Here is a 24015-nt window from a genome sequence, read left to right as displayed (position 1 = left end):
AAATGATAACTTTTTGCATAAAAATAATGTCTAAATTCATCAATGTGCGCAAATAAAGATTGAGCATTAACATGACATGCACTAAGTTTTTGTGGCTCACGTGCAACAGTAGCTGTGGTGCTTAAAGGTAATGTGTTGATTTCAGAGTTTAAACGTGCACATATATCCTAATTGACCCTCTGTAGGTCTTCTTCGGTGTTCACCTGGACTCATCGGCACCTTCACTTTATCTTACATACACTTTTCCATTTCTTATCCTGACAAACTTGATTTTACCCTCCTTTCTTAGGCTGCAGGCTATGCTGTGTAGTTTTCTGTTAAATGAGGTCAATGATTCATTTACGTAGATGAGGGGATTTAGTGAATAGGGCTTCAAATGGGGCACATCTAAGTCCTTCAAGTATAAATTTCTTTTCCTTTTACGTAGCTGGACAAATTCCTCTGCAACACGGGACCTCATGAAGCGTACTAAAATTGCACGGCTTAGGTTATCCGCTGAGCGACTACCAACGCGGAATGCATAGTCGATATCATTGATGTCAACTTTAAACCCCAATGATAATCCCGTTGCAATAACGAGGGAATCAACAACTTCAACGTCAGACGTAGGAATACCTCTTATCTCCACCACATTCCGCAATTGCTCCTGCTCAATTTGGTTTAAGCAAACTTCACAATCGGACAGTTTGCTAGTTAGAACTTTATTTTCACTCAAGAGCTCATCCAGCTTATTACTTAATTTTGAGAGGTTATCGTTAATAAGCTCAATAGACTTCACGTGCTTTTATTGATTATTCAATGCATTAGAAATTAAATATTGGCATTATTAATATTCAAATCATCTTGTTACCTTTAGATGGGTCAGAACAAGTGTGTGATATGCATCTGATGTAATGGAATATATTTGAAGAAATAGAAAATGTTTGTTAGTTTTTCCATGCAATGAATTCATGGCGTTGGCGGATCAGCTTTGTCCATTGTTAGCTGGATAATTCTTGAATTCTCGTAGTTTCTTATGCATGATTGTTGCAGCTGAAATTTGTTAAATGGTACTGACAGAAAATTTATTGCACTAAAATATGCAATTCAAAGTATTTATTTACCCTTCTTGTAAAACACAGCTTATGTGTGTTTTGTTTTATTTTTCTAGCTTAATGAATATATGATCAAGCCTGGGAAACCTCTGAAAGTTAATATCAGTGTACCAAATTTACGTCTCTTTGTTGGAAACATTCCAAAATCTAAAGGCCAAGAGGAAATATTTGAAGAATTTGGTAAAATGACAGGTAAGGTATGATAAAAGGAACTGCTAATTTTTTGACAAATTCCTAAACTACAATTATTTCTACTGGTATCCATGTGCCTTTTTGTATTTGATCTTTCTGAAGAAAGCGTACAACATCCTTCCAATTTATTTTTCTTTTTTATCTTTGAGGTCGTTGTTTAGAAATAAATGCACAATAAATATGATCCTGCATATTTCCCACTTATGCCTCGTTCATATTACGATCGTCCGAGCTGTCGTCGGAACTATCGTGCATTCACATTACGATGGTTGAAACCTGTGCTGCTCTCTAGTGCTGACATCTAAAGTGAACGGGAAATTGATGATTAGCAAAGCTGTTGAGGTTTGCATTGACAAGATGTTACTGTTTTCAACGTGTATTTACCGAATAATTTTTCTTCCGCTCATATTCTTCCTTCCTAGGACAAATCCATGAAAATAATAGAGCTTAACGAGCTTTTCGTCCTTCTCTTGTCGCTTCCGTTTCCGGTCTCCCAGCGCCTAACCATAGTAAAGTGGCAACGTTCGGAACTACGTCAACTATAGTCAGGACTTGCATTCACACGGCTAGTTCGGTTAACTATAGTTAGGACGACGGCTCGGACTATCGTAATGTGAATGAGGCATTATGGAATTCAGCCATAATCACTGTGGGACAAGTTTTAATTTTGAAATGTTTCTTAAATTTTGAATATGATGAACTGGGAAACTTGAAATATTTAGACCCTCTAGGGGGAATATAAGCTGTGTTGGTGGCATAATATAACCTGGGTGAGGTTATATTCTTTGCTCCTTTTAGCAAATTCCTGTTACAAAGTAATCGCAGATTTTGGTGGTAATCTGAGATGCGTTATGTACATTCCAGATGATTCTTCATTGATGATTATTTAATCAGTCCTGTAATTATTAAATAATTAGGAATGTAAACCCTTAGGAACTGATAACTTTTTTGATTTTATTTATTTTTTACTTATGTATTAGTCTACTTGTCAAATTAGAGCACTGTGCATCATTATGTGACACATCAACCACATAAAATCTGTCCATAAACCACCAAAAATACGTAAATCATTTACTCTTTTCTCTTGGACTTACTTGGACCACTGAACCTATCCTCCACTGCAAAGATTAACAATTACTCTGAGTATGGAGAGAGGACCTTCATCTCTGCTGGTCAAAAAGAGTTTTGAACCCCTCGGAGGATGACATTGTGACCTAAAATTTCAACTATGGTGTACAGGCCTAAACTCACAGCGCCTGCATGAATGAGCATTCTTCTCACAGTCGATTAACAAAATATTATGAAACCATCCTTTCATCCATAGAAAAAAATTTTGAGCATATGCTGTGGCAGATTATGACAGAGTAAAAAAAATGCATGAGTAACTATTACTTGAATTGCGTTAAATATTTTCAAATCTCTAATCGATCTTGGATTGCTGGGATATCTGATTAATATGTATATTTCATGAAATTACTTCATTCCATGATTTTTTATATTTCTTAAGTCAAAAATTTTAATTTCAAAGAAAACGAAAGGCATTGATTGCGATTCGTTACCCACCATTAGTGTATTCATAATATGCAAATTATTTTGTTTTAGAAATACCGGTTTAGTCGAATGGCAATTGTCCATTTTTATCCTCATTTGAAAAGGGCCAGATTGGCGCCCATGCGATTCCACTCCACGTGACGTCACAGGGACCTAGTTTCTATACGAGAAGATGGGAGTTATACATCGTCTGAGGTTACCAATGCATGCATGAGGCACAGAGCTCAAGGAAACATGTCTTAATAATCACCTCTTAAAACTGGCTAAGGTCGGAAAGTTTTCTTCGTTTGATAAGGTATTAATAATCCTTATTTAAGCCAAGCGCTACCAGCCAGCAGGGTACTCAGCTACCCGCTAGCAGCCTGTGTCGTACCATCGCTAAGCCTCGCCTCAAGGTCACCTCACAGGGCGGCAGTGGGAACCAGAACTACGTCACACGGAGAGATTTCCCGACATTCATACTTACCCGTCTCGTTTTCGCGCTCTGGAAATTTTTCACTTTTCTTTTAATCGCCAAAATATATACACCGTCATTTAAAAATCTAAAAGCGTGAAATATGCACTCCAGGAGTAATAATCTTTCGATTAAAGCAATAAAAAAATAATAGGAAACTACCCTATTAGGGTTTTTGTTATTTTTCCCAAATCCTACTGGATCTCCATGAGTCAAGAAAAGGTTTGAAGCACTCGTTGAATCAAATATTGTTCATAACTGGATTATCTTGATTTTATGTGGTGATATTGATAAACTACAGTAGATACTGGATGATGATTTTGATGATGGGAAGCATTTGCATTTTGTTTACGATTTTATAACGGGGGCTAATAAAGCGCAGTGGCCATAAGACAGAAGATTTGCATTTTATCAGAAATTTTTTGTATGCATGATGGGTTTGTGTTGATAAGTTTCTAGTCATATTTGCTGGCTGAAAATACCATGTTTTCGCTAAAGTAGTGGCAATATAGTGGAAGCACTGGCAACTGAACCAGCAGTTTCTAATTTTTTGGTGAAAATATAAAATTTCTAAATTGATTTTCGAAGGTTGCATCGCTACTTCAAGCAAAAAATATACGTTGGAAGAATAAAAAACCTGTCGGGAAATGAATATTCTTAGTCAAGGTGGTGGTTCATACCAATGGTGAAGCTAAAGGAATCTGTGAGAGATATTCTAGCCTATTAGCTTTAAACTCTGTATATTCATGATGAGGATTATGAAGTAATTAGCCTAGCATTACAATGATAATATATTTCTGTATGTCATTTTTCAGCGCAATCAGTCGAATAGAGGAGTCTGACTGTAAGCAGACTATAAAGCCTCCTCTCATTCAAAGCAAAGTGCTGTGAGAACATTTAGGGAGAATATCATTTTGCCCTCATATCTCAGAAATTGATGATTAAGATTATATTTATACTAAATTTTTACTATAATCATTTTTATGTGCTCAGTCTCTCAGATTAGCATAGGCTGTTACCTCTGATTCGTAAGGATTATTGTATGGAAGTACTACCAGATACCAACCCTGGGAATATGAATATCATGATTGAATTCCTTGCAAAATTCCATTGGTCAAGGGTCAAAATTACTGTGAACATTTCAGAAGCCATGCTGTTTTTGAATCTTAGCCAGTGCAAATGAGAATCTCAGGGAGAAATCAAGAATAATGCTCTTAATTTCGAATCACTAACGTTAATGATTTTTTCACAGCACTAGCAAAATAATAGCAACAAGGAGAAATTAGTGCCTTTTCAGAGTCCCTAAAAGTTAGGATTCAGATTGAATCGTTGGAAATAATTACCTTGTAATTTAATGTATCTCACAGAAGTGGGTAGGTAGTTCTCTCGTGTACTTATTCACCTGACATGACATTAACTGTGCATCTTGCGAGACTGAGAAAAACGTACAAAAAAGCTTTGTCGTCCCTGTTGGTACTTCTGCAAATGTTATATATTGGCTTATTTCACTTGGGCTCTGCGTGCCCCGAAACGCGTGTTCCTGTCTCTTTCCCACTATCGTGTGAGTGTGTACCTTTCCTTTCATCCTTGTGTCCTCGTCCATTCCTTCCCCTGGTGAGTGGTGAGCTGCCCCAGTGCCATCTATTGGTTACTCTCGTGGGCCACAGCAAAGGGAGTTTTCTGTGTATAAACCCCCGCCGAAATCATGGTAAATCTAAGCGTCCTGGTAGCGCAACTGGTAGAGCACCTGGCCGGCAACCAGGAGGTTCTGGGTTCGTGTCCCAGTCAGGCCGCATTTTTACCCTCTGATTTCTGGCTTTTTTCCACCTACCACAGCACCGTTGTCCTCGTCCTTTTTCTATTCCATGTTCCTATCCCTTTCTTTCCTTACCTTTGAATTTATATGTATATTATATATATATATATATATATACACTAGGTGTATAGGCACTAGGTAAGGGTATGAAATTTTTAAAAGCACATAAATATGCTCAGTATTTTGTTAATCATAGTTTTTTTTAACTATGTATAAAGTAGAGATGTGAGAATAGTATCCACGAAAGTATTCGATATTCGAGATCTCGAATAATTATGCCAAAGGTATGCTCTCAAATACCATGAATACTTTGAATTTCGCGCCATACACTGTCGCACGCACGTCATTGGTAGTTGACTCGGAAAAATGTAAAGAACTCTAGTTGTTTAGTGCATGCAGCGCCGTTATAGGCAAGGTGACGAACTACATCAAATTCGCGGATTAGAGCGGTGAAAAGAGTTCGACATGGGTAACCAAAAATGATCGGGTGAAAAAATCCGAAAATCCCCGGTTTTCCCCATCAGGAGAACCTCAGTTGCGTGGGATGGTAACTACGTAGCACAATTCCCAAAATCCGCTACCCCCTCCATCCATCAGCCCTCTGCCCCTCCTCCGACGCTTTCCTCCTCTCCAAAATCAAACAAAAGGCCCCAGCATGCGCAGGGTTCATATTACGAAGACCATATATCAAAAGCTTCAAAAGAAAATATCAAGTTACAATTTATGAGTTATGCTATAAATCTCTATTGTCACAGTCACAGACGTAGGGATATTTTCTCAGGATATTTGGTTTCTCCCTGCTAGCAATTTGAATTCATCTGCTATCTTGTGAGAACTTCCAAAGATGGACTGAAAATAATTGAAGAAAATCTGGTGGAGAAGCGCATGTATTTCGCAAAATGCCTCTGATTGTCCTCTAGCACTTGACAGCAGGAGTGGGGGTAAAGCAAGCTACCTTTTGAAAATAAGGAGTTGGATGAAGCCGAGTATCAGATGGCGCTGAAATGGCGTTTGGTAGATAAGAATGTATACATCAGACAGAAATCCATTGTAGCAGTGTAAATGCAGAGACTTTTTCGCAAAGTGGTGTGTCCCCTTAGAATATTTGAAAGAGATGTTAGTTGAATCAACTATATGCCCAAATTGTTTCCATGAAATTAAAATATTCCATTAATCAGCTAAATTCGTGGTTGAATCGTTTAAAGGAAATCACAATTACTCGCCAAAATCTTGTATTTCCTGCTGCATAGGCAACCAAGTCAAACATGCCGACTTTAATCGTTTATAGTGTTCGAAATTCGAGATATTAGAATATTCGAGCAATGATATAGTATTCGAATTCGATATTCAAGTTCGAGAAATGTGCTATTCGACCCATCTCTAGTATAAAGCCTCAGATATGTATCTTAGTTGCATCTTATTAATGGAAGTGTATGGATGTGTAATCAATAAAAAAAGCAGTGTTTTGCCTATTGAATAGAAGAAATAAGATCAATTGATGCAGCCTCCCAAGAAAGGCATTTAAGTTATTCTTAAATCCATAAATTACCCCTGAGGAATCTTGTGATTCTTTGTACCTTGGTAAACTTGATCCCATATTTGCTGAAGCAAATTGGAAATAGCATTGATCCAGCAACCCAGTTCTTGGGAAATAATGCGTCAGCAAGGCACTTCCTTTTTTTACTTCCTCGGTTCTTTCCTTTGATTTAAACAATTGAATGGTTTTTGTCTGATCGATGGACGAAGGGGAAGAAAGAGGGATGGGGGCCTCATCTGGGGGCACCATGTCATGAAACCATCAAACTGTGTCTCTGGCTCTCTGTCAAACTGTCTTCCTCCATGGGCTTCAAAACTCTTCTTGACTAGGAGGGAAGGAGGCCCTCGCTCATTGCTCGTAGTGTTTGAAGTGAAGGTGTGGTTCAGCCTCATTTGCCAAGTCATCATCGATTCTGGACTTGATGTCTGGATGTTCAGGACTATACATGCATTCGAAGAAGAGGAAGTATACCAAGTCTTTTAAACACTGGGTGACAGTGAGCCGTAGAATGCTCATTACCAATCAAATACTCGATTTTCTTTTGGATCATGAAAAAGAATTGTAAGTCCTATGACGGATTTTTAACATCAAAGTACACATTTTTCTTCTAGTTGGTCTCACTAAGGTCATCATCTATAGCTCACCAGATGATGAAAAGAAAAATAGAGGTTTCTGTTTTCTGGAGTATGAATCTCACAAAGCTGCCTCTCTGGCCAAAAGGCGTTTGAGCAGTCTAAGAACGAGGATATGGGGCTTAGACATATTTGTTGACTGGGCTGATCCTCAAGAAGAACCAGATGAGGAAACCATGTCGAAGGTTACTTAGTCATTCAATTTTCATTAGTTTCAGTTAAGTTGTTGAATGTCACCATGTTGGTATTACTAAAGGACACCTAAAGGATATTCTGGTTTTATTTTTTAGTTGTAAGTGAAAGTCATGGTCGGCCCACATTGATGTAAATCGATCATTTGTTCTGGCTTAGGAACCATTTATTGTGGTCCATTTCTTATCCATATATTTGGTGGTTAACATATATACATATTAATGCACCTTCAAGATGCTGATATCAAAATAACGACGATTTTTGGAATTTCGGCTATTTTGGCTCAGTTTAATTAAGAGAAGCATATTTTTCAGGTAAAAGTGCTCTATGTCAGAAATCTGACCATACATTGCACAGAACAAGATTTAAAGAGTGCTTTTGAAATTTATGGGCATGTAGAAAGAATCAAAAAAATAAAAGACTATGCATTTGTACACTTTGAGGATCGAGAGTGTGCCTTAAAGGTTTGTGCATTTTTTATTTCATATTATTGTTTCATACTATTATGAGCTACTAATTACCGTGGTGAACAAAGATTTTGTCATGAAGGAGTTGTTGGGTGATCTCGGACATATATTTTGTGCTGATTCTGGATATGTGCAAAGAGTATTTCCATCACATCTAGTTTCCATAGGAAAGTAAAATGTATGTTTTTGCTGTAATGAAAGTAATACATAATTAATTTCATGTATTAATCATGATAGCATGAACAGGTGAAAATAAAACTTTCCTGTCATAATATGTTGTCCGACGATGTCATGCCTTCCTATCATGTCAAAAAATTTAAACTTGCACTAATCTATTGTTTTGTTCGAAGCTATGCTGACTCAGCTGCCACTCCACATCTTTATGTGACTAACTGTCAGCATGTGTAGCCTTTGTTTTTTTCTCTTAACACGATTTGAAAATTTTGTTCCTCGCAGGAAATTGCAGCTTAGTGCATTGTAATCATTGTGAAGTGGATTAGCTTTTATTATTCCGAGACTGTGAGATTAAATATTGAATTAATTGATTGAGATTAATTGTATTAAGTAAATTAATTAAATATTGATTGAGATTAAATATTGTTGACCGGACTAACCTCACAATCAAGGAAATGCATCAATGGTGTAAAAGGAACAGTCTGATAGTTAACAACCAGAAAACTGTCTTCCTCCAATTCCTACATAAAAACTCCTTCAAAAAGGATCTTATCCCTCACATAGACAAAATCTCACAATCCTCTGACGTTGACACTACAAAGTTCCTTGGACTTCAAATCTCTACCAACCTTGATTGGGCACCTCACGTACAGGTCATACTCAAAAAAATCTCCGTGGGTATATTCATGATTAGAAGGTTGTATCCGATTGTATCAATGGATACTTTAAAAATGGTATACTTCGCTAAAATTCATTCCCATATTTCTTATGGCATTCTGTTTTGGGGAATCTCACCTGCAGCAAAAAGAGCCTTTTCAGCCCAAAAACAAGCCATTAAAGCTATGTACCATGTCTCTAATTGCACTCCTGGGAAAATCTTCTTTGCTAAATCTAAAATCCTCACCCTCCCTTCTTTGTTTATCCTTACATGTGCCTGTTTTGTCAAAGCAAACCCTTCCCATTTTCTTCAAAATTCTACATACCATGATCACCTCACCCATTCTAGAAATGACATCCATTCAAACCAGTATTCCAGCTCTTTCTGCCTAAAAGGTCCCTACCGCTCTGCCTCGATCCTTTACAATAAAGTTCCCGAAGAAATAGCAAATCACCTTCCGAATTTAAAAAGAGACTTAAAATCCTCCTAGCTAAAAAATGCTATTACAGTATTAATGAATACCTGGAGGATGCATTATAAAGGAAATTTTCTAGATGGCAACTTGAATGCCTATATTTTTCCATACTTTCTGTTAGTATTTTTATAACCCTCTCGGCTCTGTTTCTAATGTTTGTACATATAGTGAAATGATTATCTTGAGAATTCCCAAGAATCTTGGAAAATTTAAAATCATGTATGTTTATATGTAATTATTCGTAAATCTCATATTGACTTTAGCCTTGCAGATGTATAATTTGCCAATGGTGAAATAAATTTATTATTATTATTGTGTGTGAACCACCCTAATGACTCTTGTGGCATGAGCGGTATAACTTCTATCAAGGGCCAAAGGTGTATTACTCCCTTTTTGAGACAGTGTTATAAAATTTATTTCTCTATTGTTTTTGTCGCCAGGCATTATGTCCTCGGGGGGTTTTGTCACGGGGCCTTGTGTCCTCTGAGGGTTAAGTCGCTGGGCCTTATGTCGGCAGGGGTTTTGTCGCCGGGGATTCTGTGCAGGGCCTTATGTCGGTAACCCCAAAATTTGTTGTGGCTTAAAAGAAATTGCAATTATAATAGGCCTACAGCTCGGATATGTAAAATATCATTGCTTCATCTACAAGTGAGATATCAGAGACTGAAAAAAGAATCATTACTTGAATAAAGGTTGACCAATAAAATATGTAGGTAGATAAAATAATATAAAATTTGAGGTATAACTTTTTCTCGTAGTAGAATTTATAAATTGAGTTCAGGTTTGCTACAAGTGACTTTGAAATTTAGGTAGAGACATAAAGAAATCAAAACTTTGGCCGAGTTTATTAAAATTCCTCATCATTCTGGATAGCGGGAGTATACAGCATAATTTGTTCTGTGACAATTAACAACAAATGGGTGAGAATTTCTAGAATTATGTATATGGCAGGGTGCATGAAAATTTACTAAAGAAAGAAGATAGGACTACATATCTATAATAGAATTAATAATTTTCTCGAGGAACAGGGCATCGATGGAAGAACATCTGTCAGATAAGAGTTTCAGATGTATAAGGGATAGAAGATATGAAGTATTGTAATCAGACTGTGAAAATCTTAATTTGTAATTAATAAATGTAGGAAATTTATTTTGGACATGTTAAAGCCGCTATTATAATAAAGGGAACAGTTATCAACAGAGATAACGGGATAACAAATGGGAAAATGGTACCAAGGAAAGTTGAGCAACATGTTATAAGATTACTGCTGGACACTGAAAAGAGACTTGTCATATGCTAAATATGCAAGAAAATCCTAAGTAAGGATACCCATTTTTTTTATTTCACAATTTATTTGCTGAAATCCCCTTGATTACCCATTTGATACGGATGTCTTAAGGAAACTAAACGTGATAGAAAAAATCTGAGACCAGATTTGGAATCAGCACATAAAATAATTTTAGGATCACCCAATAGGCATGTCTAGGAAAGAAAAAAATATTTTTTTCTTGACCAGTATTATTTTCCAAGTAGTTTATATTTATATACTGCTCATTCCATGAACTTACATTTTGTACCTTAATTTTTAAGGCAATGGCTGAGCTAAATGGACTTGAACTTTCTGGCTCATGTATTGAAGTGTCATTAGCAAAACCTCCCTTTGACAAGAAGAAGAAAGAGGTCATGCTGAGAGCAAGGGAAAAAAGGACCATGATGATGCTGGTTCAAAGGGAAAGGTTGGCAGTGGATGATTTACTCACTATTTTTCTGCATGCTATTCCATTGAGTCCTTTCCCTTGGGTTACAACCTTGTCGTGGTGGAAAGGCTTGAGTGTTCCTATGACCCCTAGAGCTGCACTGGCAGGATTAATTCTAAATTATTCCCGGTAGGGCCACCCATGCCAGATAGGTCGAAGGGTAGGAGCCAGACAAAAGGTAGTCCACGTGATGGTGTCACGTGAAAAACACTGTTGGAATGGAAGTGGGAAACCCTACCAACTATCTCTTCCCTGAACACATGGAGTACAACCAAATGAGCCTCGGAATCTCATCGCCTGGGACGACGTCCGCAAAGGGTGGGTGTCGGGCACGGCAGCGAGGTCGGCAAGGTCCTCGGGGTCGTCAACATGCGAAATTCTTGCAGAGACTTATCATCATCATCATCATCATCATAAGCAGCAGCAATGAAGAAGGAAGACCAAGAAGATGGAGAAGAAGAAGTCGGCTGTAAATGTAGGGACGTGGAATTTGAGGACTATGATGAGGGCGGGGAAATTAGAAAATATCAAAAGGGAAATGGATAAAGGGAGGATAGACATCTTAGGATTATGCGAGGTGAGGTGGAGGGATGGGGGGACTATTGGAGTGATGGGTATAGGGTTATATATAGTGGAGGGGAAGAAAGCCAGCGAGGGGTAGCTTTAGTTTTAAATGGGAAGATGGGTAAGCGTGTGGTAGGTATAGACCAGGTAAGCGATAGGATTCTGGTGGTAGAAATTGAGGCGCGGCCCACCAACCTTATGGTGGTCCAAATTTACATGCCCACTAGCAATCATAGGGAGGAAGAAGTAGATGAGGTGTATGAACAGCTCGAGGAAATAATTAGAGACACACCGCGTAAGAAAAATGTGGTAGTGATGGGGGACTGGAACGCCTCAAACGGGGAAGGGAGGGATGGAAACGAAATTGGAGATTTTGGTCTAGGAACACGGAACGACAGGGGAGAGAAAGCAGCAGAATTTTGTAGGAGAAACAAATTATTCATCACAAACACGTGGTTCAATCATCATAAAGGGCGAAGGTACACATGGAAAAGTCCAGGGGATGCGGGGAGATATCAAATAGACTACATTATGGTAAGACAGAGGTTTAGGAATAGTGTGAAAAACTCGCGCAGCTTCCCTGCAGTGGATGCGGATTCTGACCACAATCTAGTGCTCATGAAATGCAACGTAAGATTCAAAAGACTTATGAAAGTTAGGAAGGCGAAGAAATGGAACGTAGAAGCCCTGAAGGGGAGTATGAGGAAAGAATATCAGGAACTAGTGGACATTAGTATACGGGAGAATAGAAGGATAAAGAAGCCGTGGATAACAGAGGCAATGGTAAAAGAAATGGAGGAGAGGAGGGAGTGGAAGAACGTGTACAAAGAACAGGGCAAAAGAATGTATAGGGAATTGAATAATCGATTACGACGTGAAACTAAGAAGGCAAGGGAGTCTTGATGGAAAAGACAATGAGAGGAAATGGAACAGTTCCAGAATGATGGAGAAGTAGGCGCATTGTACGCCAAAGTTAAGTCGCTATCGAGCGGCAAAAGAGGACAAGCCATGTCTAAAATTAAGGCTAAAGATGGGAGGATGCTAACCGAGCGAGAAGAGATACAGGATAGGTGGAAGGAATACGTGGAGGATCTGTATGACGGAATGAACAGACCAGAGAGATTGAGTTTAGAGGAGGAAAGTGCAGTGGAGGAGGATAATCTTGGGCCGGAGATATTAGATTCGGAAATAGAGAGAGCACTCCGTGATATGAAGGCTAGGAAAGCAGTAGGCGTGGACAAAATCCCGTGTGAGCTTCTGAAGAATCTAGGGAAGGATAGTAAGAAAAGGTTTTTCGAACTAGTGCGCAGGATCTATGAGGAGGGATGATGGCCGGAAGATTTCATGAAGACGGTTTTAATTCCGTTTCCGAAAAAGAAGAAAGCTGTTGAATGCGGAGATTATAGGACTATCAGCCTAATATCGCATGCGGCGAAAGTGGTACTGAGGATATTGAACAGACAAATGGAGGCGAGGGCAAATGAGTATTTGGGCGAAGATCAGTTTGGTTTCAGAAGAGGGAAGTCAACTCGTGATGCAATAGCAATAATGAGGTCCCTCGTGGAAAGGAACCTAGAATATGACCAGGACGTCTATGCGTGTTTCGTGGATTTTGAGAAAGCATTTGATAGGGTGAACTGGGTAAAGTTAATGGATATTCTCAAGAGTATAGGTGTAGATTGGAGGGATAGACGACTGGTTCGTAATCTTTATATGGCCCAGACTGCGCAAGTGAGGGTAGCGGACGGAGAATCTGGGTGGGCAAGCATTGGCCGAAGTGTGAGGCAAGGCTGTCCTCTATCGCCGCTGCTCTTTAACGTGTACGCTGAAGAGATGGTAAGGGAAGCGTGGGATGAGTTAGAAGCTGGGATAAAAGTGGGAGGAATGATGTTCAAATCAGTGAGATTCGCGGATGACCAGGCGTTGATCAGCCAGTCAGCGAGGGGGCTTCAGGCTCTAGTGGATGCGTTATACGAACGTTGCAAGGAGTATGGGATGAGGATTAATCACAAGAAAACTAAGGTTATGCGGTTTTGTAAAGCATCACGAGCGAGGAATGTGAGACTCAAAATAAAGGTGGGTGGTGAAAAACTTGAGCAGGTTGAGCAATTCAACTATTTAGGCAGTACGTTAGAGGAAAACGGATACAGTAGTAAGGACATCAGGAAGAGAATAGCATTAGCGTAGGAGGCGTTCATGAACAGGAAGGAGCTTCTGAGAGGATCGTTGTGTAAGAGTTTAAAGAAAAGGTTTGTGAAGAGTTTGATCTGGAGTGTAGCTCTCTACGGTGCGGAAACGTGGACATTGAGGAAAGAAGACGAGAGAAGATTGGAGGCATTTGAGGTGTGGTTAATGGAGAAGAATGGAGAGGGTGAAATGGACGGAAAGGAAAAGGAACGACGAAGTCCTGGATATGGTTGGCGAGGAGAGGCAGCTTTTAGATGAGATACGCAGGAGACAGAAGGTATGGATGGAGTTAGTGCTTAGCGGTGAGGGGATGTTGAAAATGGTGTTGGAGGGTAGAATGTTGGGGAAGCGAGGGAGGAGAAGAAAAAGAATAGGATTTTTAGATATATTGAAAGAGAGTAGGCCTTACAGTGAATTAAAGAAGGCAGTGCTGGAAGGAAGAGGAGGCTCCCTGATCTCTTCTCGAATACTCCATGGAAACCTACCTTAATCGGTAGAATACTATAATAAATAAATAAATTCCATTGAGTATCATTTTTTTTTATGAATCCAATCTAGTGCCCAGTCAACACAAAGGACTCGTACATGAGGTCTTACAGAGCTCTCATGAATGTGTAGGACTCCTACAAGAAAATTCTAAATGACTTCTTATTGATGTCTTCATGAGGTCATATGCACTCCTAAAAGAGTGTTACTTGAGACCTTACAGGACTGTTTAGGAGCTTGTACATGAGGTCTTTAAGGACTCCTGTAAGAGATCCTATGTTACGTGCCGCAAATGTGGCACCTCCATGTGCCTGATTATGGAACTATCAGGAGAACCAGAAATCGACCCACTTCATAATAATTCCAATAGATGGCTTTTAAATCGCTGATAATTACGTGGGGTTGCCTACGATATCCTGTTCATTAAAAGATTTCAAATTACTTAACGTATCCTAAATAAGAGAACCCACTCGCCGATGACATTAGTATGCAACGTATCCAATTAAAATAAAGCAAAAGAGCACATTAAATGAGAACCATAGGTGGAAATAAGGCAGAAAAAACCAAAGGGAATGGACAACTACAAAATATATTCTTCAAAATAATAAGTCAATTTAAACAAACATCACAAGTTCTTTCACCATTCTTCCTCTCTGCATATTTTATGCGGTCTCCTGCATGTGGCAGCCACTACTTCCCCACACTCTCCAAGGCGACAATACTTGCTGAGGTTGGATTCCATTCCATAACAGAGGCTGAAAAAAAAATTGAACTTAATATTGGTGTAAGAAATAATTGAAAACATCAAATAAACCAGATAATAATTATCTCATTACCAGTCCCTTAATATTCTTAGGGCTGGTTTCACTACCGAAGATAATCGTTTTTGCTTGGTTAAGTATAGCACTACATTTGTGAACTATTTCTGATTAACTCTTACACTTAATTACATTACTTTTGAATCAGACAGCACTTAAAAGTTAACTTAGATGCATTGTAAATGTTTATTCTGTGCTTCACCATCAGGGGCGGCTCCAGCCAGGGGGTGCGGGGGGTGCGTGCCCCCCCCCTGGGCGGTGACTGACGGAATTTTTTTGCTGCTTGCAATCTCCTTATACCTATGCCAGGAAAGGCGAGAATGAAATGATGGCTCGTCACCCATTGTGCTACCAAGTATCAATTTGCGAAGCGAAGCGCGTGTGGCCGAAGTCACCCCATTCTACGGTACATACATTCCTACAGCCAGAAAGAGTTTTTCTTGAAGTTGAGATGTTCCGAATAATTTGTTTCACTATCGGCAGGCGAGTTTATTTTCTTTGTAGAAAATTTCTGCAACTATATATTCCTTAGATGAGCTTGCCAGATCTATGATTCGAATTTGAAAGTCTGCAACTCCGACAACAGATTCATCGGTCGTTTCCACTCGTGCGCACGGTCAAGCAGCACAAAGGTGGAGCGCAGGTATCTGTTTTGCTGGCATGCTGTTTGAAGTTGGAGCTCTGTACAATTACGAGCAAAAATTGTTGAAGATTTCCTCCGACGACACATTCTAAAGTTGAAGACTTTCTCTCTGAAACGGTTGGAGTAATTCATCAATCACACGTGAGCTTGGACAGTTGCATTCGTTTTGGGGTTGTATTCTTTTTTTATGTTATCAAACTGATTTCTCTTTCTTTGTGTATGTGTAGATCTAAATTTATTTGCATAGATATGCAAAATGGTTAGGTGGCTAATAAGGAAGAAGCCTCGGCTAGAAAATGATTCAAAGGAACAAGATTCGACATCTCTTCCCGCGACTTTTTAAAACATCAAGTAAACATAATAAAACCATTGTTGATATCTTAGGTCATCAAATGACTGGTAACTGTGAGACTAGATGGGTAGAAAGGCATAAAGCTATCGTAACTTTTATAGACGACTTACATGATATTGCCAAAGCTCTCGAAAAAGTGTCAAAGTGGGATGATTATAAAACTGCAACTAAAGGAAGATGTTTATTGTTATCAATTTGTAATTGTGAATTCATTTGAACTGTATATAGTCTGAGTGATGTTTTGAGTGCAATTTATATTTTAAGCAGATATTTGCAAAACGAGACTGTAGATGTTTTTCAAGCTAAAAAAAAGTTGACCAAACTTTTGAAGTACTAGAGGATAAGCGGATGAACTCTTATAAAATTTTCTCTGGAATTTTTGCAAAGGCTAAGAAAATTATGGAGGAAATGGACATTCAAATCCGCATTCCACGTGCAACCAATCGACTAAAGAATCGAGCAAATTACCCGGCTACCAATGATGAAGACGATATAATCGCGTATTGGGAAAAAATAATCTATATTCCCATCTTAGATTACGTAAATACGGATATCAAGGACAGATTTGGTGGAAAGTCAAAAGAGTGCTTCAAGTTGAATACACTAATCCCAACTGTTTTCATGGAATTAAAAAATTCGGACATGTTAGAAAGCATGCTTGAAAAAATGTGATAAATATGCACTGTTATAGAAAATAAATAAAAGTACAATGTTAACGGGATTAGATAATGAGATAACTTTTTTGAAAAAAAATTCCTGAATTTAATGACATGAAACCAATGAAAACTGCCATGGAACTTTGTGTGTGCACATGATTGTATTTTTAAATATTTGATAATAATCTCTATAAAAACTTCTCAAAAATATTTTCCAAGATATTCAAATGAAATGCGGCAAATTATTTTACTGACGACTTCAGTTGTATTTTCTTGATCAATCATACAGTAGTTCCTGAAATCCAAAAGTTAAATACTTATGGGTAAAATTGGAATTTAATATATTGAAGAGAAAACTTCATTTCGCCGGCTAAGCACTTTTGTCAAGGGGTATAAAATGCGAACTCGCATCACGTACCGTAGACTACCCTCTATTTATAAATGTTACGCTTATGTCTGCTTTTTCTCTCTCAATTTTTGATCTACAGGGATGGGGTTTGCTGCATTTGGTGTGGATTCTCTTTTTTCATGATTTGATCATAATTGAAAGTGCATAAATAATACATGAGTCGTAAATTATACTCACAATTTTCCCATAAGATTGCACAGTGTTCTTTTTTGTTTTCTCGCCCTGTTTCCCTCAACTCTCCATCGAAATCTACGATTCGAACGTCTATTCAAAGCTTGTGTCTCCCGCTTGGAACGAAAATTATACAGATAGTTTGAAATTCCACATGTAAATCGGAAATTACTTTTACAACTTTTTCCATAAAATAACATGGGCTTTTGCAATTTTCTCGGTGTATTCGGTGCAATTCGCTCATTAAAACCAAACAATTTGTACCCATTCCTTCATTCTTCCTCAGCTATAATGCCGAAACTCTTATCTTATTTTGACGCTAGTATGCCACATCATGAGAGAGAGAGAGTGGGGGGAGGGGTAAGCAGCCTGTCACGCCCCCCCCTCAAGGAAATCCTGGAGCCTCCCCTGTTCACCATTCCATTAGTTACAGTACGAAGTTAAGTTAAGCGAAATACATATCGGTTAGCACAAGTAGCACTTTTGTTTGTTGACGTCAGGATTATGAGAAATTTACTGACCTCAGGGAAAACTGTTTTATGAAACTGTGGTAATAATCACAGTGCTTGAATACAAACAAGAAATGATGGAAATACTAATTTTAACAGAAATAATGTAAAACGTGATAACAAGAAATTTATAAGGGTGCAGCGAATGAATTGAATGAAATGAAACATGAGTAAAAGCAAAGGCATGTTACAATACTTGTACCACCTAAATATTTTACATGAGCATTTACCGTTATACAATGATAAACATGAACTTAAGCAGCTTGCAAAATAGTATATATGGATTGTCACATGAACAAGTGGAAAAATAATTTTACACAGAATATCATTGAAACTTATCTTCCAAGTCTCCATGATCCATGATGTCCGCAAGGGTCGTGCGGATCTCAGATCAGATGGAGTACTTAGGATTCATGAGGCACAAGTGGCACAAGATTCATGTTCGCTGGCACAAGGTAAAGTACGAGGCAAGAACTAGGCCATGGAGTATGTACTGTATTAATCATAAACTAGGAATTTGAGCACAAGGTAGTAGAACAACGAACAACACAATGCCTCATGTGTGTGAGCTCTTGAAGACCTCATGAAGTGTGTGTTGAGTGGGTGGTTAGCCCTCTCCCTTCTCTGGAGTTCTCTGCATTACTGCTGAAAGGTGCTCATCATTTCATCAAAGCCCAATCTTCCCCTTGAAGTTGGTATTATAACGATCTGAAGATGTGATCAATGTATAAGTGGCTAGAGATGCGTATTTCCTTCATGATCTATCTCTAGAAAATTGGGAAGAGATATACTCAAGTTTGGATTTGAACTCAAAACTTAGTGCCTTTCTTAACAATTTTCATATCTATTTCAATGCAGCTTTTCCACTAAATGTGAAAAAAAGCAGAATCTTCCCTCTAAAGGAAAAGATATATTCTGAGAATGTTCTTAAAAGAGCCGCTAATGTACGCAACCTTTACTCCCTGATAAAAAGCGGTAAAAATGAATTGATTCCCAGTTACAAAGTAGCCAGGAAAGACCTTAAATCTATGGTATACAATGAACGTAGGATTAAAATTGATACATACATAAAAAACTCAAACAACTTTATAAAGGCTTCATGGAAAGTGATCAAAGATAATACAAAATCCTCCTGTGGAACCCTGACCCCCTCCCCGATCTTCTTTAATGGCACTCCTTGCTCTGATCCATCAATCACTGCAGATAGCTTCAATAAACAATTCTGTTACTCACCCTCAACCCTGAATTCCACAATTGATTTCAAAGTAGTCAACCCCGAACAGAGTATTTTTCTCTTCCCAAGCACGCAAACTGAAATTATTCACATTATTCACTCCTTCAAAAATAGTTGGTCAGCAGGTACTGATGGTATACCCATGCCTATAATTAAGCATGTTGCCAAAGTCATTGCTGGTCCCCTTTCTGACATATTTAATACCTCCATATGCTCTGGAGTCTTCCCAGACCTTTTCAAATATGCTTCAATTACCCCAATTCATAAGAAGGGCCCTCTAAATGACTCGGCAAACTACAGACCTATATCTGTACTGTCTGCCTTCTCAAAGATATTCGAAAAACTCTTTTACCATCGTGTAATGAGTTATCTCAAAACCTTTAAAATACTGAAAAATGCCCAACACGGTTTCTGTAAATCCAAATCCACAAGTACAGCCATCTTTCAGTTATTAAACCAACTATGCACAGCTTTTCAGGAACGCAAATTAGCAGCTGGTGTTTTCTTTGATCTAAGCAAAGCCTTTGATCGAATTAATCATGAAATTCTCCTCTCTAAACTGCAGTCAGTGGGCATCTTGGGGAAAGCTCTCTCCTGGTTGTCATCATACCTAACTGACCGTCAGCAATTTGTCAAATATACCTCCAGAACAGCAAAAAGCATTACAGTAGTTAAGTCAAATCCCCTTACTGTGAAAGCAGGAGTACCACAGGGTTCTATACTAGGGCCATTGCTATTCCTAATTTTCATTAATGACTTGCCAGACAAACCCCTCCTCCAAAATGCCATTCTATATGCAGATGACACCTCAATCATTTCAAGTGAGGTAAATAGGAGCGACCTAGTTAATACCACACAAAGCAGTATCAACAGCATGTCAGAATGGTGTCATGATAACGCCCTTCAAGTCAACATTGACAAAACAGTTTTTCTTCAGTTCCATGGCAACCGGTCTCCATGTACCTCAAGTATGATCTTAAATGTTGGTCCCAATGTGATTTCCCGGGCACATTCAACAAAATTATTAGGTGTTATCCTCACTGACAACCTTGACTGGTCATCACATATTGATTATATAATGAATAAACTATCCACTGGCATATTTATTATAAGAAAGCTGGCTGAAGTAACTACCATTGATACTCTGAAGATGATATATTATGCCAAAATATATCCTCACCTAACTTATGGCATCATCTTTTGGGGTAATGCTAGCTGCTGCCACAAAGTTTTCTCTATGCAGAAACGTGCAGTGAAAGCCATGGCCAGAGTTTCTATGCGATCACCTGGCTTACCTCTTTACAAAGATCTGAAAATACTAACATTCCCATCACTGTACATACTCAACTGTGCCTCTTTTGTTAAGAATAACCCTGAATACTTTCCAAAAAATAGTTCTCTCCATAATCACGCTACCAGAACCACCAATGACATTCACCTCAAAGACTACCATAGCACTTTCTGCCGAAAAGGACCCCTTTTCTCCCTATCAAAAATATACAACAGGCTACCGTATGATATTAAATGTCTTCCACCTACACCATTCAAGAATGCTTTGAAGAAATATTTAATAGAAAATAACTATTATAGCCTGAAGGATTTTATGTTGGGCTCGGAGTAATCTTTGCCCATCAACCACTAAAATTTTAACTTTTTTTCTTTTATCTGTAAAAATTGTAAATGTTATATCACTTCATTTATTTGTAACTATTACTTTAATTATTTACTTTATTTTGACGACTTCCAATGTCACCGGAACATGTGATCTCAAGGAACAATAAAAATTATTATTATTATTATTATTATGATACTCCTTTCCAAATATGTTCCCATGGACTCTTATCTCCAGCTTTTGGAGGACACATTACTTTCATTCAACTGGTTGCATTTTGTGATTTTGTCATGACTCATTGCTTGTTTAAAACGTTCAGAGTACAGTGTTATCACAAGTCAACATTTAGGTGCATAAATATAAAAATTTCAACCTCATACATTATGTTCCTTATCTAGCGGTGATAAACCACTACCGGATATGTACCCAGCCAGGCATATTAGTCCTCAAGTACAAATGTCTGCAGCTCCATTCATCAGGGGATATCCTAAGAATGAAAACTGTGAGTTGAATCTTTTGTAGGTTTCATTTTATAGTGTAGTTGGAGAGCATGTTCCTGAATTATGGTAATTTTATACATTAATTTGCTATTGAAATTTGAATGATGATTTACTAATGAATTAATATTGTGGGTTTTGAGCATTTTTTTCTAATTAGGATAACCGTGTGAGATTTCATCAGCATTTTAGTTTTTTCTTTGTGATTTTATTGATACATTACATATTTTGAAACAATTCAGAAATAAGCTTATGGGATCTGTAGTTTGCGAGATTAAGAGAAATGTATTTTCAACTTCATAACTTGGGCTTTATTTAGCCCCTCAAGCACAGCAGGCATTCAATTAAATCCCATCCCAGCTGTCGGGTGAGATTTAAATGACTTAGCCTTTTTGGCATGCTATCATTCAATAATTTATAACTTTCTTGATATGGTATCACTATTGTTGAAAATCTTTGTAAACTTGCATTATATAATGTGCTACTGTATGATAGTTTTTCAAGCAATTTGAATGATTATTTATTGTTTTACGCATCTCATTTTCTAAACTAATGAATAAATTTTCACTTTCTAAGACTTAGTTTTAGTTTCAATTAACGTGCAAGATAAATAACTTTCAATGCATTTTTTTACATAATTAATGATGTATTTAGGTGATTTGGGGTTGAAAATTTCATAACAGATTGGATATTCTCGATAGTATTAGCCGTTTCACCTACTTAAAGAAATATCATTTCTTCAAAAAGCAGAGTAATAAGTCAATTTAAAATAAACTATCTGATGGAGAAAATATATTAGATACAGAAGATCAGGAAGTGTACTGGGTATGCATGACGGCGTTGAGGGGTTAAGGTGGGGGAATGTACGTATATATTTAGGTACTTGCTTGCACCAGTGTGCAATTCCAATTTTCTTGGAATGCTGTCAAATATCCTCATTTTAGCTGATGCCATAATGAGCATATTTGACAGCATCCCTTACCTATTCTTTTCCAAAATCTTCTCTGAAGAACTTAAGCTTATGGTAAGCTGCATACCCTTTTTCCGTAAGGAACGAATAAGTTTCTTACTTTGTGCTGGCTGGGATTTAGTTTTAGATGGTGAATGGAGTTTTCAAAATGTTCTTTTGATCAGAGCTGTAAATTCTGCATATCAATAATTTTCTTGGATAAAACTATGATGATCCATTAGCTTGCCTTTCTTTTCATTTATTAGATGTAGACTTTGAAAATTTATTTTATGGTGACTATCGAGGAGGATATAATGACCCGTTATATGATGACCAGTATGGATATGAAGATTTTTACTATGACTGTCTTCGCCCATCTCAGAACCCATCTGTTAGACAACCAATTCGAGTAAGTAATTCAGAATATTAGAAATCTTATGTATGATATGACTTCATTTGTTGTTTGATTCAGCTTCGATGCAGTTTTGGTAAAGCATCTCTAATTACGAATGGAATTTATTTTGTAGAGATATCATTGAGGATGTTCTGTTTTTAGTGTAAAATGATACTTTCTGTAATGCATGAATATTACCCCTAATTATCATATATTTCCATTGTTAGTGCACCTCGATCGTAATGTTTTCCTTGGAATCATCAGGTGGAGAAGGATATCGTGGTCTTTCTTCGTGAAATGAACTTTTGCATCCTGGTTTTTTTTAGTGTTTGCTTTAAAATTCTTTTGGTGTGAAAAAAAGGGTTGAATATGTGTTAGATATAAACTAGTTTGATGAAGTTCAAAATATCTACAGATGTAAAAATCATTCATCTTGGCCAGAATTTGAACCCTGATCTCGCAAATTCATGCTAGGCTGCTTTCAACCACTCAAACTACCAATTGGGCATCTTCTTCCTCTGCAGAGTTTTGTTAATTTTAGAGCACAAATTGAATCCCAAATTCAAATCCTGGCCATGACAGATGATTTTTCATCTGTGGTGTTTTTGCACTTCAAGTAAAGATGTAGGTGACTCCATGAAGGTACACACCAATGGGTAGTCCTTGAATTTCCCTGGGATAAAATTTAAATGGAATAATATATGTATATTGAGGAAAAATATAAGTGGTATGTAATATCAAGTGAATTCAGTCCCTGAGAGCAAGGTATCAAATATGTTAAATTATGCATTCCACTGCTCCTCAGCTAGTGTAGGCAAAGTGTGGTGGAATGTCTTTTTTTGTTCACCTTGGTAATTTCCTGACCTTTGGGTAAAATACTTCATGTCTGCTGTCCACAAGTACACCATGCTATGAAAACACCATGCTATGAGAAAGCGTTAATGTAATGGATATTCAAGGAGTTACACTCCTTGGTTGAAATAACATAACAGGTTCCAGAAGGCCACTTAGCCAAAACGAATATAATGAGTGCTTTTATTTAATTTATTTTGCTACTGGCCTGTCCTTTGATACCCTGGCAACCTTATTGTTTGACTTTGTATAATAAAATTTTGTTATCTTAATTTAATTATTAAGTCGACTTCTCAATGCTGAAATCCAATTTATTTTTATCTACGTCCTATAAACAGTTTCTGTATATGTGATTCTTTTTGCATGCATGAAATTTTTAACTATGATGTCAAAACTAAAATTTCTCTATAATATATGGTGATTTCACATGCTATTATAAATCGCATAATTATTGTTCACATAGTCCATTAATGGACTCATACCCCATCTCTACTCCTGTGCTGCAACTGTGCTGTTGTGCAGTTAAGATGTTATGGGTCAGCTGTAGGTTCACGAACGAAGACACATTGAATTGTGTGAAAAATCCGCTGAGAAAAAAATCATTCGCTTTGACCAGGATTCGAACCCAGATCTCCGAATAATTGACAGATCCAGGTTTGAATCCTGGTCAAGTTGATGGTTTG

General features: G+C 37.7%; 1 protein-coding gene across 5 annotated transcripts in view; it reads left to right on the top strand.

Annotated features, from left to right (window-relative positions):
* The window catches only part of LOC124153329 (heterogeneous nuclear ribonucleoprotein Q-like), a 64639-nt gene that overhangs the window by 34313 nt on the left and 6311 nt on the right, over window positions 1–24015 (top strand). For 4 of the 5 annotated variants that reach the window (XM_046526429.1, XM_046526432.1, XM_046526427.1 and 1 more), the window contains 7 exons: window positions 1151–1286; window positions 7256–7461; window positions 7783–7932; window positions 10833–10978; window positions 21039–21142; window positions 22353–22495; window positions 22708–23217. In XM_046526429.1, the coding sequence (XP_046382385.1) occupies window positions 1151–1286; window positions 7256–7461; window positions 7783–7932; window positions 10833–10978; window positions 21039–21142; window positions 22353–22495; window positions 22708–22776 (954 nt within the window). In that variant the 3' untranslated portion in view covers window positions 22777–23217. Of the gene's footprint in view, window positions 1–1150; window positions 1287–7255; window positions 7462–7782; window positions 7933–10832; window positions 10979–21038; window positions 21143–22352; window positions 22496–22707; window positions 23218–24015 lie in introns of those variants that run through there. The other variant, XM_046526431.1, reaches the window with a different exon arrangement.

The sequence above is a fragment of the Ischnura elegans genome, chromosome 2, assembly GCF_921293095.1.
Source record: "Ischnura elegans chromosome 2, ioIscEleg1.1, whole genome shotgun sequence".
Taxonomy (NCBI): Eukaryota; Metazoa; Arthropoda; class Insecta; order Odonata; family Coenagrionidae; genus Ischnura; species Ischnura elegans.
This window is presented reverse-complemented; position numbering and strand designations above follow the sequence as displayed.